Source organism: Propithecus coquereli, unplaced genomic scaffold, assembly GCF_000956105.1.
Source record: "Propithecus coquereli isolate 6110/MARCELLA unplaced genomic scaffold, Pcoq_1.0 Scaffold119, whole genome shotgun sequence".
Taxonomy (NCBI): domain Eukaryota; kingdom Metazoa; phylum Chordata; class Mammalia; order Primates; family Indriidae; genus Propithecus; species Propithecus coquereli.
Window position 1 is genome coordinate 7,812,923 of NW_012135969.1, and position 13,509 is coordinate 7,826,431.

Below are 13,509 nucleotides of genomic sequence, written 5' to 3' on the forward strand. Positions count from 1 at the left end.
TATGAGTTCCTTCCCATTCCCCCAGGGGAGCTCACCCCATCCCTCTGCAGTCGCCGAGGTCCCACCTAACACCCTTTCTGGACCCTCTAGGTTGCTTACGGAACCACAGAGAACAGTCCTGTGACCTTCATGAACTTCCCTGATGACACCGTGGAGCAGAAGTCAGAAAGTGTGGGCAGAATTATGCCTCACACGGAGGTGAGTCCCTGACCAAGACCCCCGGGTCCCACCTCCCAGCACTCAACTGGGGCACACCCACCTGGGACATCTGCTGCTTTCAGTTAGAGATCTGGACAGGCAGGATGCTGAGAGCCTCCCAGCAGCAGGGGCCTGGCCCCTGCTTTCTCTGCGGGCTGCAGCATGAAAGGAGAAGAGCTGAAACAGCGGCCATGAGCAGCTGCCAGCTGAACTTCTCTGCAGCCTCCCTTCCTGTCTGAGGTGTGTTTTTGCCAAGCCCACTGTCTGTTTCGGGCAGCCACAGCTGCCTCAAAGAGGAGCCAGAGCACAGAGATTTTTCCTACACAACTCTTCTTCCCTCAAAGGCCCCCCTGCCTCTCACTTTAGCAGAGTTCCTCTTTTAGCTAGGCGTAAACACTTCATTTCCCAAGCAGTCTGTCCGTTTGGGGGTCCCTTGCCCCTCAAAGGCTGCGCCAGAGCACATCTCAATCTCAAATTCCCAGTCATCACCCCTTTCCTGCTCCAACACTGGTGGTTTATGCCAGCCGGCACCTGGTTTCCCCTGCCCCCTTGTACCCTTGCCCCTGTGGGATCACTGCCCATGTGCCCAAGTAGGCTGCTTCCCCTGGGACTGACCTCTATCCTGGTGGGGATCTGCCCTGCCCAGTCCCCTGGAGCAGTCCTGCACAGAGCGAGCCAGCAGGGATGTGAGCCCCCTCCCAGGTGTCCACCATCCTCATCGGCACTCTCACTGGGATGCCCCCCTGGAAGGCAAACAGGGCCAGGCATAATTCTACTTATTTCACAGATGCAGACACTGAGACACACAGAGGCTCAGCTTTCCTTGGCATGGTGGCTACAGCTCCTATAGCTCATTTCTCTACTAGGCTTTCAGACGATGCTTCTCCTGTTCACATGATGCTGCCACGCCACCTTCTTTGGCTTCTTTATTTGCTGCTTAATGGGAAGTAAGAGGAGACTCCCTTCTCTTCTGGCACAGCTTATAATTCTTTAGCCGGCCTTGCCCTCCACAGGCATCTTTTTCTACGGCAGTTCCCTGCACACTTCATTTCCTCAGCACCCCCGGCCTGGGCCTCAACTGTTCTCCGACTGGTGATGGGTCTACTCTAGCCTTTGTTTCTCTTCCCTGGACTGGGATAGGCAGAGCCAGGGGCCTCAGTATTGGGGGGAGGGAAGGCAAAGCTCTCCCCCATTCCCAAGGGCCACCTATCCGGAAGCAAGGGTGTGGGAGGCCCCAAGCTGAAGCTGGCTTGTCTCAGGCCCGGATCGTGAGCACGGAGGCGGGGACGCTAGCAGCGCTGAACACTCCTGGGGAGCTGTGCATCCGAGGGTACTGCGTCATGCTGGGCTACTGGGGCGAGCCTCAGAAGACGGAGGAAGTAGTTGATCAGGACAAGTGGTACTGGACAGGGTGAGAGGGCAGGGCAGGGCGGAGGGGAGGCTGGGGGTCCTGAGGTTGAGCTGGGGACGTTAAACTAGCACAGGGAGGACATGGGTGTCAAAATGGCTGCTCGCATCCTGGAGACTTAATTTCCAAAATGTGTATGATGCGGATAATCCTACGACGATGGGGATAATCCTACGCAGTATGGAGGAAAGCGACTGGGACGGCGCGCCACACCGGTGTTCACGGTCTGAGCCCAGAGTCAGTCACTCGTTTGTTAGCTCAGCAAATTCTTACTACATATCCACTATGTGCCGACACTGTTCTCCACGCTGGTGGTCCCTGGAAAGCGTCCACGTCCCACATGTCTGGTGAAGGAAGACATAATTTCCAACATCGATAAGCACCACAAAGAAAATAAAATCAGGTTGTAGGAGACAAAGTAGCTGTGGTGGGGAGGGGTGGTCAGAGAAGGCTTCTGGAAACATGTGAGCTGAGACCCAAGTGATGAAAACTAAGCCAGCCATGAAAAGCATATGTGCAGATATATTGAGAGAGAGAAAATGTTATAGGTGTTGGTTTCTTTTTGTCTGCCTCCCCCACTAGACTGTAAATTCCAGGGACTGTGTCTTGTTCCTGCCGTGTCTCCCAGCATCTAGAGCAGTGGAAGACACATAGTAGGTGCTTGATAAATGCTTGATGTGTGAGCAAGGGAGTGAGTGAGCAGACGGGGCAGAGACAAGAGGCCATTCCCGGGCTTCCCTTACAGAGACATCGCCACCATGGATGAGCAGGGCTTCTGCAAGATCGTGGGCCGCTCCAAGGATATGATCATCCGGGGCGGTGAGAACATCTACCCCGCAGAGCTGGAGGACTTCTTTCACACACACCCGCAGGTGCAGGAAGCGCAGGTGAGGCGCTAAACCCAGGCGAGCCCAGGTAAGACCCCAGGAGCAGGAAACATGTGTGAAGATGGGGATGTCTGATATTTGTCTCTGTCCCTGGAAGGTGGTGGGAGTGAAGGACAGCCGGATGGGGGAGGAAATTTGTGCCTGCATTCGGCTGAAGAATGGGGAGAAGACCACGGCTGAGGAGATCAAAGCTTTTTGCAAAGGGAAGGTGGGAGCCTCAGCCCGCCCAACGCTGACGCTGCTCAGTTCTTCACCCACCTCCCCCTGCCAGCCAGCAAGCGGGGGTGGTTGCTCTGCCCTTGATGAACCCGATTCCCTGGCCAGGCGAGCCCTTGATCCCCTCCCCCTGACCCTGTGACCTTGCCCTCAGCCTCACACCTTACCTCCCTTTGCCCTGCAGATCGCACACTTCAAGATTCCCCGCTACGTGGTGTTTGTCACAAACTACCCCCTCACCGTCTCAGGAAAGGTGCGTAAGGAGGGGACTAGGAGGGGCGGGGCAGGCCTGGGGTCTGGAGACCAGATGCAGAAAAGGCCAGGTGGCCCCACCTACGCCTCCCTCAGCAATGGGCAAGAGAGTCCGTGGAGAGGCTGGCGGTAGGGAGACTGAGTCACCCCATCCCGGTTTTCCCCAGACTTCCCTGGTTTTAGCACTAATAGCCTGGGAAACTTCTCAGTCCCAGGCAAACCAAGACAGCTGTCACCCTAGCAGGGGCCCCAAGCCTAACTCTCATACCTTTGTCTTTCCTCTAGGTCCAGAAGTTCAAACTTCGAGAGCAGATGGAACAACATTTAAATCTGTGAATAAAGGGGGAGAAGGGGTCCTCCCAGGCCCTCCTCCTGCCCCTCCCCCCACTCCCCTTGTCTGTCTTTGTGATTTGGCATAAAGAGCGTCTCTGTTTTCTTTGGTCTCTTGCTGGTGTGCTGTCTTGGCAGCTACTATGGGATGGAGAAGGGAAGAGAACGAAGGGAAACTAGCACTTTCGGACCTCTGGTTCCTTGTCAACGATGATGCAGAGCACTTCCATACGCGTTATCTACATAATTGACTGCCCACCCTTGGTATCCCTTTGAGATAACAACCCAATTTAAAATTTTTAGGCTATACTCATTTAATTCTTTCTCACATTGTTGCCAGATTAGCCCAGCAAGAAGTATTCTTTTTTTCTAACACCTTGATTGAGATATAATTCAAATACCATCCTAACCCATTTAAAGTGGACAATTCAGTGGTTTTTAGTATAGTCACAGATAGGTGCGACCATCAGCATAGTCAATTTTAAACATTATCATCAGCTCAGAAAGAAACCCCATACCCTTTAACTAACACCCCTCATGCCCCTGTTCCTCAGGCCCCCTCCACCAACCCAATTTTTATTTTTCATTTATTTATTTATTTATTTTTTGTTCGACGAACCTGGGGCTTCCTGGATGGGCAGGGCCAGGTGAAGCAGGTTGTAGCCTGACCCAAGAAATAAAAACAGCTGGGTTCCATCAGGCGCAGTGGCTCACGCCTGTAATCCTAGCACTCTGGGAGGCCGAGGCGGGAGGATTGCTTGAGCTCAGGAGTTCGACGAGACCAGCCTGAGCAAGAGCGAGACCCCCGTCTCTACCAAAAATAGAAATTAGCTGGACAACTAAAAATATATAGAAAAAATTAGCCGGGCATGGTGGCACATGCTGTAGTCCCAGCTACTCGGGAGGCTGAGGCAGTAGGATCGCTTGAGCCCAGGAGTTTGAGGTTGCAGTGAGCTAGGCTGACGCCATGGCACTCTAGCCCGGGCAACAGAGTGAGACTCTGTCTCAAAAAAAAAAATTAAATTAAATTAAAAAAAAAAACAGCTGGGTTCCAAACGGTGCATAGGTCTCCAGTTTGCAGGGCCAGAAAATTTCCTCCTGCCTCCACCCTTACCTTCCAGCATGCCTGCCCACTGCAGTGGCTGCCGCCTCTTTAGTTTTTAAGAGACGAAGATAGGTTTAGGTCCTCTAAGAGCCAGGCCCTCTGCTAGGTGCTTTCACATACATTATCTCTCAAAATCTTTCCACCAACCCTGTCAAGTAAGCATTGGCCCCACTTCACAAATGATGCAACTGAAACTCAGGGAGGTTCAGTGTCATGCTCAAGGTCACACAGCTGGGATTAGAACCCAGCTGTCTGTGAAGTGGTTTCACTGTGCACTGGTTACCAACTTGTCTGAGTCTGGTGAGGCAGACCACCCACACACAGGGTACATGCAACAGGTTAATTGCTTACAGTTAGTTCACCCCCCCCCCGCCACCCACCCCCCACCAAGGCTCAGGAGAGCTACTGAGGCAGGTGGAGTCTCATCTGTGTATACCCCACTTGCACTGCAGCGGAGGGACCCCAAAAATCAGCCCACCCTGGGTTTTATACCCTGGGGCCCCATGACAGTTGGGCTAAAGCACTGAAGTTCATCCTCTTTCTAGAGGGGACTGGACCAGAGCCTGGCTGTTCTGGCCAGTCAGTTCCTATCTCAGGATGATGCATTCCCAACACTTCCTATAGTTATTCTTGAGCGCTACAAGATGGAAGCGGGGAGGGTGGGAGGTTGAGAAATGGGTTGGTCCCAGGCCACTGGGATAAGTCCTATATTGTCCATGATCTTTCCACTTCGTGGGACACTTCTTCAGGAGCCTTCTTTCCCAGCCCTTCACCGGCACCCTGTCTCTCCTACATACACCATCGCTGACTCTACCCCAGCATGTACACGGCCAGGTACCCGAGTTGGACTGACCCCTCAGGCTACTACTCTCCTGGCCAAGCCAATTTCCCCTGGGATTTTCTGCTCCTTCAAGATCCAGCCCAAGTGCCCTCTTGCCCTGCACTGACTCACACACTCTCATCACAGACTTGCGGCACTCAGCACACTGGCCTGGTGTCCCGCGCGCACTGAATTATTAGTAACAGTGTTGCCTGTCCTGGCTGGTTGGTTTGCCTCTCTCCTGTCAGCCTGCAACCTGATCTTATGCACCCAGATGTCCCCAGCGCCCAGCTCTGAGCCAGGCACATAAAATGTGAAGGAACGGACTGAACGAACTAAGAGCTCCTGAATGAGTCAGGGAACTCGCTCTGGCACAGCCAAAAGGCCGGCACCCGCCCCACGTCCTCGGGAAAGGACCGATAGCCTGCGGAGGTGGGTGCATCGGTGCCCGGCAGGTGGCGCCAGAGACCCGCGGCCCCAGGCCCTCTCTGCGCGTCGCCGGACGCGGCGCGTGGTCACGCAGCCCCGCTTCCTTCCGCCGGGGCGGCCCGCTGGGCTCCGCACTGCACAGACCGGTGCGTCCTGGGCGCGTCTCTGGCTCAGACCCCTGCCCCGCGCCGCGTTGGGCGCCATGGCTGTCCCCCAAGCCCGGGCCCGCGGCTGGGCGGCGGCGGCCAGAGTGGCCCAGCGGCGCCGCCGCGTGGAGGGCACGGGAGGACCCCCACGTTCTGAGCCCGCGAGCCAGCGCGCGGCGCTTTACGTGCACGTGAGTGGGGCGGGCCCGCGGGGTGCAGCCGTGGCGGTCCAAAATCTAAGTGACGGTTTGTCACGCTAGGAACCCACCTGCCGTCTTTCCCATCGCCAGAGGTCTAGGATAAGACCCGGTGCCCTGGCAGGGAAATGGCTTGGTCTAGAAACTCGGTCTCTGGTACTCACTGGCTCCGTGACCTTGACCAAGTGGTTTCCCTTCTGAGCCTATTTCCTCATAGTAATCCCAGTGCGACCTGCTTTGGGGAATTGTGTGGCTTAGATGCCATAGCCACTGTTGATGGACCTCGGAATGGAGGTGGGGATGTGTGTGCCTGAGCCCTGGAAGTGGCCGGGACAGCCCAGAGTCACCCCTCACCCCGCCAATGCACCCCCTGCCCCCAGTGGCCCTACTGCGAGAAGCGCTGCAGTTACTGCAACTTCAACAAGTACATCCCCCGCGGCGTGGAGGAGGCTGCCATGCGGAAGTGTCTGGTGACTGAGGCTCAGACGCTGCTGCGGCTCAGCGGGGTGCGACGGTCCGTACTGGGGGCTATAGGCAGGGTCTTGGGAATTGTTTGGGGGAGCGAACAGGACAGGTGCAGGCACCCCAGAGGGCTCCCCGGGTCTCATCTTCTCCATCCTCTTCCTCCAGGGTGGAATCTGTGTTCTTTGGTGGGGGGACGCCCAGTCTGGCCAGTCCCCACACCGTGGCTGCTGTCCTGGAGGCTGTGGCACAGGCAACTTACCTGCCTGCAGACTCCGAAATCACACTGGAGGCTAATCCCACTTCAGCCCCAGGCTCCAGGCTGGCAGAGTTCGGGGCAGCAGGGGTCAACAGATTGTCCATTGGCCTCCAGGTAACCCATCTCACCCTCCCCATCCCAGTGTGCCCAGACCTTCAGTGCTGTCCCCGCTTTAGTCGCTTTCATTCATTGGGCAAATATTTATTGAGCTCCTTCTGGGTGCCAGGGCCCAGTACACAGTAGGTCCTGTGGTGACACTTTTGTAACTACTTAATTGTCTGCTGCTGTCCTAGACCATGAGCTCCATGAGGAAGGGATCAGGCATGACTTCATGTATTCCAAGCACCTGCCATATGCCTGGTAAAGTAGTAGGTGCTCAAAAAAGATTTGTTACACAATTGAAAATGGGGAGGCAGGTATATAGTCAGATCTTTGCAGCATGGTAAATACTTCCTACAAAGGGGGTCTCTACAAAACTCTTTCAGAGTACAGCCTGAATGGCCGCTCAGTCTGATGAAATCACAGAAACCTTCCTGGAGGAGGTGATGTTTGAATGAGTAGGATGAGTTTACCAGGAGAGAGGGTGTGGGAGGAAAAGACACAGGATATGGAAGAACCTTGCATGTTTGGGGGGAGCTGTGAGTCATTCCTTGTGACTGGAGAGGCTGGAGACAAGGCAGAAAGATCAGGCTGAAAAGCTTCCAGTCACTACTAAGGAGTTTGTTTTTTTCCCTAGTAGCGATAGGGCAGCCATTGAACGTTTTTAAGGAGGGAGAAACCTACTCCTCTCAGGTTGACCTCTGATATTTCCTTTGGGTTTTAGGGTCGTGGGCTTTGTCCTGATGGGATATATTGACAGGGACACATCATTTCTAAGATATTCTTGCCCAAATGCATATCATGAATCTGATTGTGAGGAAACGTCAGGAAAGCCTATGTTAAGAGACTTTTTCAAAAAAATTTTTTTGAGCCCGGGCACGGTGGCTCACGCCTGTAATCCTGCCACTCTGGGAGGCCGAGGCGAGCGGATCATTCGAGCTCAGGAGTTCGAAACCAGCCTGAGCAAGAGCAAGACCCCGTCTCTACTAAAAATAGAAAGAAATTAATTGGACAACTAAAAATATATAGAAAAAAATTAGCCGGGCATGGTGGCACATGCCTGTAGTCCCAGCTACTCGGGAGGCTGAGGCAGAAGGATCGCTTGAGTCCAGGAGTTTGAGGTTGCTGTGAACTAGGCTGACGCCACGGCACTCACTCCAGCCTGGGCAAAAGAGTGAGACTCTGTCTCAAAAAAAAAAAAAAAAAAAAATTTTTTTGTGATAATAACAGAAAGCATGAGCTCTACCCTCTTGAAGTTTTACATGGACAATATTGTTAACTATAAGCAGTGTTGTACAGCCGATCTCTAGACCTTATTCATTTTAAAAAAACAACTGGCCTGTATTCTTCAAAAATGTCAATGACATGAAAGGCTGAGAATCTAAAGTAGATTAAAAGAGACAGCTGAATGCCATGTGTGGGCCCTGATGGGGTAGAAGGGGGAGATTGCTACAGTAGACATTATTGGGCCAGTTGGCCAAATTTGAATATGACTATGTATTAGATAATGGCATTGTATCAATGTTAAATTTCCTGAATTCTATAATTGGATTGTGGTTATGTAAGAGAATGTCTTGTTCTTAGGAAATACACACTTCAGTATTTAGGGAATAAAGAGTTTGTAATATCTATAACTGTGCCATTCAATACATAGCTACTAGCCACATGCCAGTGAGCACTTGAAATGTGGTTATTTAAGTTTAATTAACTTGAATTTAAATAGCCACATGTGGCTAGTACCTACCATACTGGACAGGACCGATATAGAACATTTCCCTCATCGCAGAAAGTTCTTTTGGGCAGTTCCGGTCTATAACTTACTCTGAAATAATTTAACATTATAACAATAATATTTAGAGAGAGACAAAGTAAATATGGGCAAATGTTGGTGAATGTAAATGAAGGTGTTTATTGTGCTTTTCCTCCAACTTTTCTTTAGGTTTGAATAATTTCAAAATAAAAAGTAAAGTAAAAAAAGACTGTTGGCTTTGGAGTCAGTCCTAAATTTGGGGTCTAACTTTGCAACAGTGTGGCCTTGGGCAAGTTACTTAACTCCTCTGAACCTCCGTTTTGTCACCTGTAAGATGGAGCTCATATTGGAGGGTTATAAGGATTCAATTAGACACAGTGTAAAAATGCTTGGCATTTAGTGACCCTCCAGTGATTAGCAGCTCTTGGTACTGGCTTGACTGTCGCCCTTCCACCTTCCAGCTGCCGGCCCTGTGCTGTGTTCCCTGTATCTGTGTCTCCTCCGGTAAAGCGGAGTGTTCCCATCTGGCTCTGAGCCAGCCAGTGTGCTTACACCTGACCCTCTCTCTCCAGTCCCTAGACGACACAGAGCTCCGACTGCTGGGGCGGACACACTCGGCCGGCGACGCTCTGCAGACTCTGGCAGCGGCGCGGCGCCTCTTTCCGGGGCGCGTGTCCGTGGATTTGATGCTGGGGCTGCCGGCACAGCAGGTGGGGCCGTGGCTTGGGCAGCTGCAGGAACTCCTGCGCCACTGTGACGACCACGTCTCCCTCTACCAGCTGTCCCTGGAGCGGGGCACCGCACTCTTCGCGCAGGTGCAGCAAGGCACCCTTCCTGCCCCCGACCCGGAGCTCGCCTCTGAGATGTACCAGGGGGGTCGAGAAGTCCTTCGCGAGGCTGGCTTCCGCCAGTATGAGGTCTCCAACTTTGCCCGGAATGTGAGTCCTGGGGCTGATGGCTGGACTTGGAGAATGGGCAGACTGAGGTGTGACCAGGGAATGGTGGCCCTCGAAAGACAAGGCTTCCTGCTGGGTGCTCTCAGGCCTGAGTTGGTGGGACGCTCTAACCAGGTGCCCTTCACTTGAGCGGAATTGTCCCACCCTCTTCACTCTGCACCGTTTCCTCCCTCCCCACAGGGGGCGCTCAGCACCCACAATTGGACTTACTGGCAGTGCGGTCAGTATCTTGGCGTTGGGCCTGGTGAGTCCCCTGAGAACTAAGGAAGGGATGATTCAGGAGAGGAATGTCAGGGCTGAGTGAACTTGGGCCACTTATTTGACCTCTCCAAGCCTCTAGTTCCTCATATGCGAAATGCTGCAAAAAATAATACCAACTTTGTAGAACTATTGAAGCTGTATTTTAAGGTGCTTGACACAGTGCCTGGCACTGTGGTTCTCAAACTTTAGCAGGTATCGAAATCCCCTGGAAGGCTTGTTAAAATCCAAAGTGCTGGGCCCCACGTCCAGAATTTCTGATTGGAGGGGCTGGAGTAGGGCCCAAGGATTTACGTTTCTAGCACATTAGATGCAGCTGGTCCAGGGACTGCACTTTGAGAACCACCGGTTTAAATCTGGTAAGTGCACCGTGTTAGCTGCCATTAATGCAGGGCTGGTTGTTGATGTTGTCAGGAGCCCATGGACGATTTGTACCCCAGGGGGCCGGGGGCCACACCCGGGAGGCTCGAATCCAGACACTGGAGCCTGACAACTGGATGAAGGAGGTGATGCTGTTTGGTCATGGTACCCGGAAGTGCATCCCCCTGGGCAGGCTGGAGATGTGAGTACCCATGGGCACAGGGCTCTTCACCCAGGGTCCCCCACACCCCCAGAACCGCTTGCGCCATGTGCACATCTTTATTTCCCACCTTGCCCCACCTCCTGCCCTGCCACATACTGCCCCATTACCCCTTATAAAGATGTCCCAGCATAGGGCCTGAAGAACAGGAGAGGCACAGGTCTCCTCTCCAAGACCCCTTGGGGATTTTTCTTTCAGGCTGGAGGAAGTTTTGGCCATGGGCCTGCGCACTGATGTGGGGATCACTCACCAGGTACGGGGTTAGGGGTTCTTGCACGCGTTCCCTCCTAAGTCTTGCAGAATCAATCTCTCTCTCCTACACACACATGCACACACCCTCCCATTCTTCTGAAGTTGGGGGCTGGAGGTGGGGCCTAGGTCCAGCCAAGGCCTGCTGGGCACCAGCAGTGGGCAATGTGGTACATAGGTAAGAACTCTAGCCTAGGGCTGCAGAGACACAGGTTCTAGTCCCGGGTCTACTGCAACCTTGGGCACAAATCCTTTTGCCTCTCTGAACCCCAGTGTTCTCAGCTGTGTGAAGGAGTAAACTAGATAACAGGTTTCCAGATGTTTTTAAGCAGCACTGAAAACCTCACATAGGAAACACAAGAGATAATGATCGATCAAACTCAGAGCTGCTCCCGATGAAATCAGGGCCATAAAGCCCTGGCTGGGGCTGGCCTGGGGGATGGGGAGAGGGGGAAGAGTAGGAAGGCCTGGCTTAGCAGGGAGCTGGGCTTCAGCCTGAATGTGGGATGGGAGTGAAGGTGCCCACCTCCCTGCTGGCCCTTTGGCCTGGTTCTGCTGTTCGTGAGCCTCAGCTGCTGAGATCCCAGTGCTGGACTGGACCCTCCCGACTCCTCACTGCACCCCAGCCCCGTGTCCCAGAGTAAGCCAGCCAGCTCCCACTTCTGAACCTTCTGGTTTCCCTAGCACTGGCAGCGATTTGATCCCCAGCTGACCCTGTGGGATGTGTTTGGAGCAAGCAAGGAGGTGAAGGAGCTGCTGGAGCGGGGCCTACTGCTGCTGGATCACAGGTGTGTTGGGGGGCAGTGGGCAGAGGAGGGCTTAGGTGTTCCAGGTAGCCCCAACTACAGATCCACAGACCCAGGAGAACTGAGAAGCACTGGTGGGGGATGCACCTGAAATTGGTAAGATGAAGTGGTCACACCCAGGCCTCTTGGTTTTCCAGAGGTCTCCGGTGTTCCTGGGAGGGTCTGCCTGTGCTAGACTCTCTGTTGCTGACCCTTCTGCCTCAACTCCAAGAGGCCTGGCAGCAGAGAACCCCCTCTCTTGTGCCAGGAGGATGATCAGATGTTCCTGAATCCCAAGGTATTACCAGGTGGGCTCAGGCTGAGCCGGTACTGCAGACATCTCTGCTGTCCGGTCCCATCTCTGCTCTGTGTGGTCACTGCCCGGCCCTGGCATCCATGAGAGTGGCCACAGGGAGGTGGATGGGAGGACATTTCTGGTCTGGAACTGGCATCCCATTCAGCATCTCAGGACTCGCAGACCAGCACGTGTTCCATGGCTGAGAATTACTCACTGCCCACATCAGCTTCTTTTGCCTTCTTGGTACCAAAGAGTGAACCGTGTTTGGAAATCTCCCTACAGAGAATGACCTCCAGAAGAGAAGCCTTCCTCACTCTGGAGTGAGGTCCTGAGAAAGCTGCTTGAGTTAGGAAAACCATATCCCCTCTAGGTATTTTAAGCAGGAAGGGATTTAATATAGGAATGAAGTATTTACAAAACCATTGAAAGGGGTGGAGAAATGAAAACCGGAGAAAGCCACCACCCTGTGTCGGGAAATCAGAATGTTGCAGGAGGCACAGGAAACTCCTGCTGATGGTCTCAGCAGCCAGCAGCATAAAAGCAGATGATTTATAGGAAAATGCCCAGAAGACACTACAAAACCTCGTGCTTACTGTCTGCCACTGTTGGAGAAGGAGTAATGGTTTCTACAAGTGCCTCTCATTAGTGGACTCTAAAGCAAATCCTGGCTGGCAGGAGACTAAGGAATATAGTTTTCAGGTTTCCAGCCCCTGCAATACAGGAGAGAGCATAGAAGGACTGGCGTATGCTGGCGGACCCATGCATGTCTCCAGCGCGGTGGCTTGCTGGACTCTGAGAACAGTGGGAAAGGTCAGAGCAAGGCTTGCCCTTTCTCCTCTGCCAGCCAGGGAATGTTTCAGGTGGCAGGAGCCACAGTCTCTCCTGATCCACTCCCCCATGTCCCTCCCTCTCCTGTAGCCTTTCCATCAAGAGAGTGAAGGTGGGAAGACCCAGAGCATTTGTGATTCTCTTTTGTCTTTTACCTACAGAAATATTTCCATGGTTCTATTCAAATAGCCTAATAAACCCATCTGGAGCCTGCCTTTACTCTGGCCCCTCCTTTGTCCCGGCTCCTTCCCCATGTGTGGGATTCTGATTTGGGGACTAGAAGCTTAGTCCAGGACTGAGATTCCTTCCCCCACTCCTTATATTTTATTTTGAAAGATTTCAAACCTATACAAAAGATGAAAGAATAGTTCAATGTAAACCATATATCCTTCCTCTGCAGTGTTTCTGGAAAGCCTGGAAATAGGCAGACATTCATAATATCATCAAGGACATCTTCCAGCTATAAAAAAATAAGATAACCATGTTCCAGACTTTTTGGTCATCCTATAGATTCATCATTTGTTCATTTTGGCCACAATTACTTCATCTTTAGATAGATTAGAGAGATGGATGTGTATACATTTTTTTTTTCTGAATGATTTGAAAGTTTTAGACATTAAGCATCTCCTAGAAAAAAGTATGCTCCTATATAGCCACAATACTGTTTACAGCCTAAGAACGTTAATATAATGCAATCATACTCAGTTCGTTTTAAAATTTCCCCAAATGTCTTCAAAACATCTTAAAGCTCTTTGACTCATTGGGAGGGAGGGGGACTTCCAATAAAGTTTTGTGCTTTATTTTTGGCTATTATGTCTGTTTAGTCTCTTTTAAAACAGCCCCCTTCCTTTTTGTTTGTTTTGAAACAATGGCACTGAATTTTTCAGAGTCAAGGCCACTTCTCTGAACATTTTGGGTGTGTCTGATAGTTTCCCAATGATTGGATCAGGTTAAATATTTTTTGCAAGAATCCTATGTAGACGTTGTGTACCTCAAG

General features: G+C 52.3%; 2 protein-coding genes across 2 annotated transcripts in view; both read left to right on the forward strand.

Moving 5' to 3' along the window:
• ACSF2 (acyl-CoA synthetase family member 2) overlaps nucleotides 1-3,361 on the forward strand; it is a 37,103-nt gene extending 33,742 nt beyond the window's left edge. Inside the window, exons 11-16 of the mRNA XM_012662560.1 lie at nucleotides 91-198; nucleotides 1,458-1,609; nucleotides 2,352-2,493; nucleotides 2,591-2,701; nucleotides 2,894-2,962; nucleotides 3,247-3,361. Of these exons, the coding sequence (XP_012518014.1) occupies nucleotides 91-198; nucleotides 1,458-1,609; nucleotides 2,352-2,493; nucleotides 2,591-2,701; nucleotides 2,894-2,962; nucleotides 3,247-3,297 (633 nt within the window). The 3' untranslated portion in view covers nucleotides 3,298-3,361. The remainder of the gene's footprint in view (nucleotides 1-90; nucleotides 199-1,457; nucleotides 1,610-2,351; nucleotides 2,494-2,590; nucleotides 2,702-2,893; nucleotides 2,963-3,246) is intronic.
• A 2,411-nt stretch (nucleotides 3,362-5,772) lies between these two features.
• RSAD1 (radical S-adenosyl methionine domain containing 1) lies at nucleotides 5,773-13,039 on the forward strand. The gene is made up of 9 exons (XM_012662914.1): nucleotides 5,773-5,982; nucleotides 6,369-6,502; nucleotides 6,619-6,823; nucleotides 9,131-9,496; nucleotides 9,695-9,758; nucleotides 10,187-10,334; nucleotides 10,551-10,605; nucleotides 11,286-11,389; nucleotides 11,545-13,039. The coding sequence occupies exons 1-9, from the start codon at nucleotides 5,848-5,850 to the stop codon at nucleotides 11,660-11,662; spliced, it is 1,329 nt and encodes a 442-aa protein (XP_012518368.1). The 5' UTR covers nucleotides 5,773-5,847; the 3' UTR covers nucleotides 11,663-13,039.
• The last annotated feature ends 470 nt before the right edge of the window (nucleotides 13,040-13,509 follow it).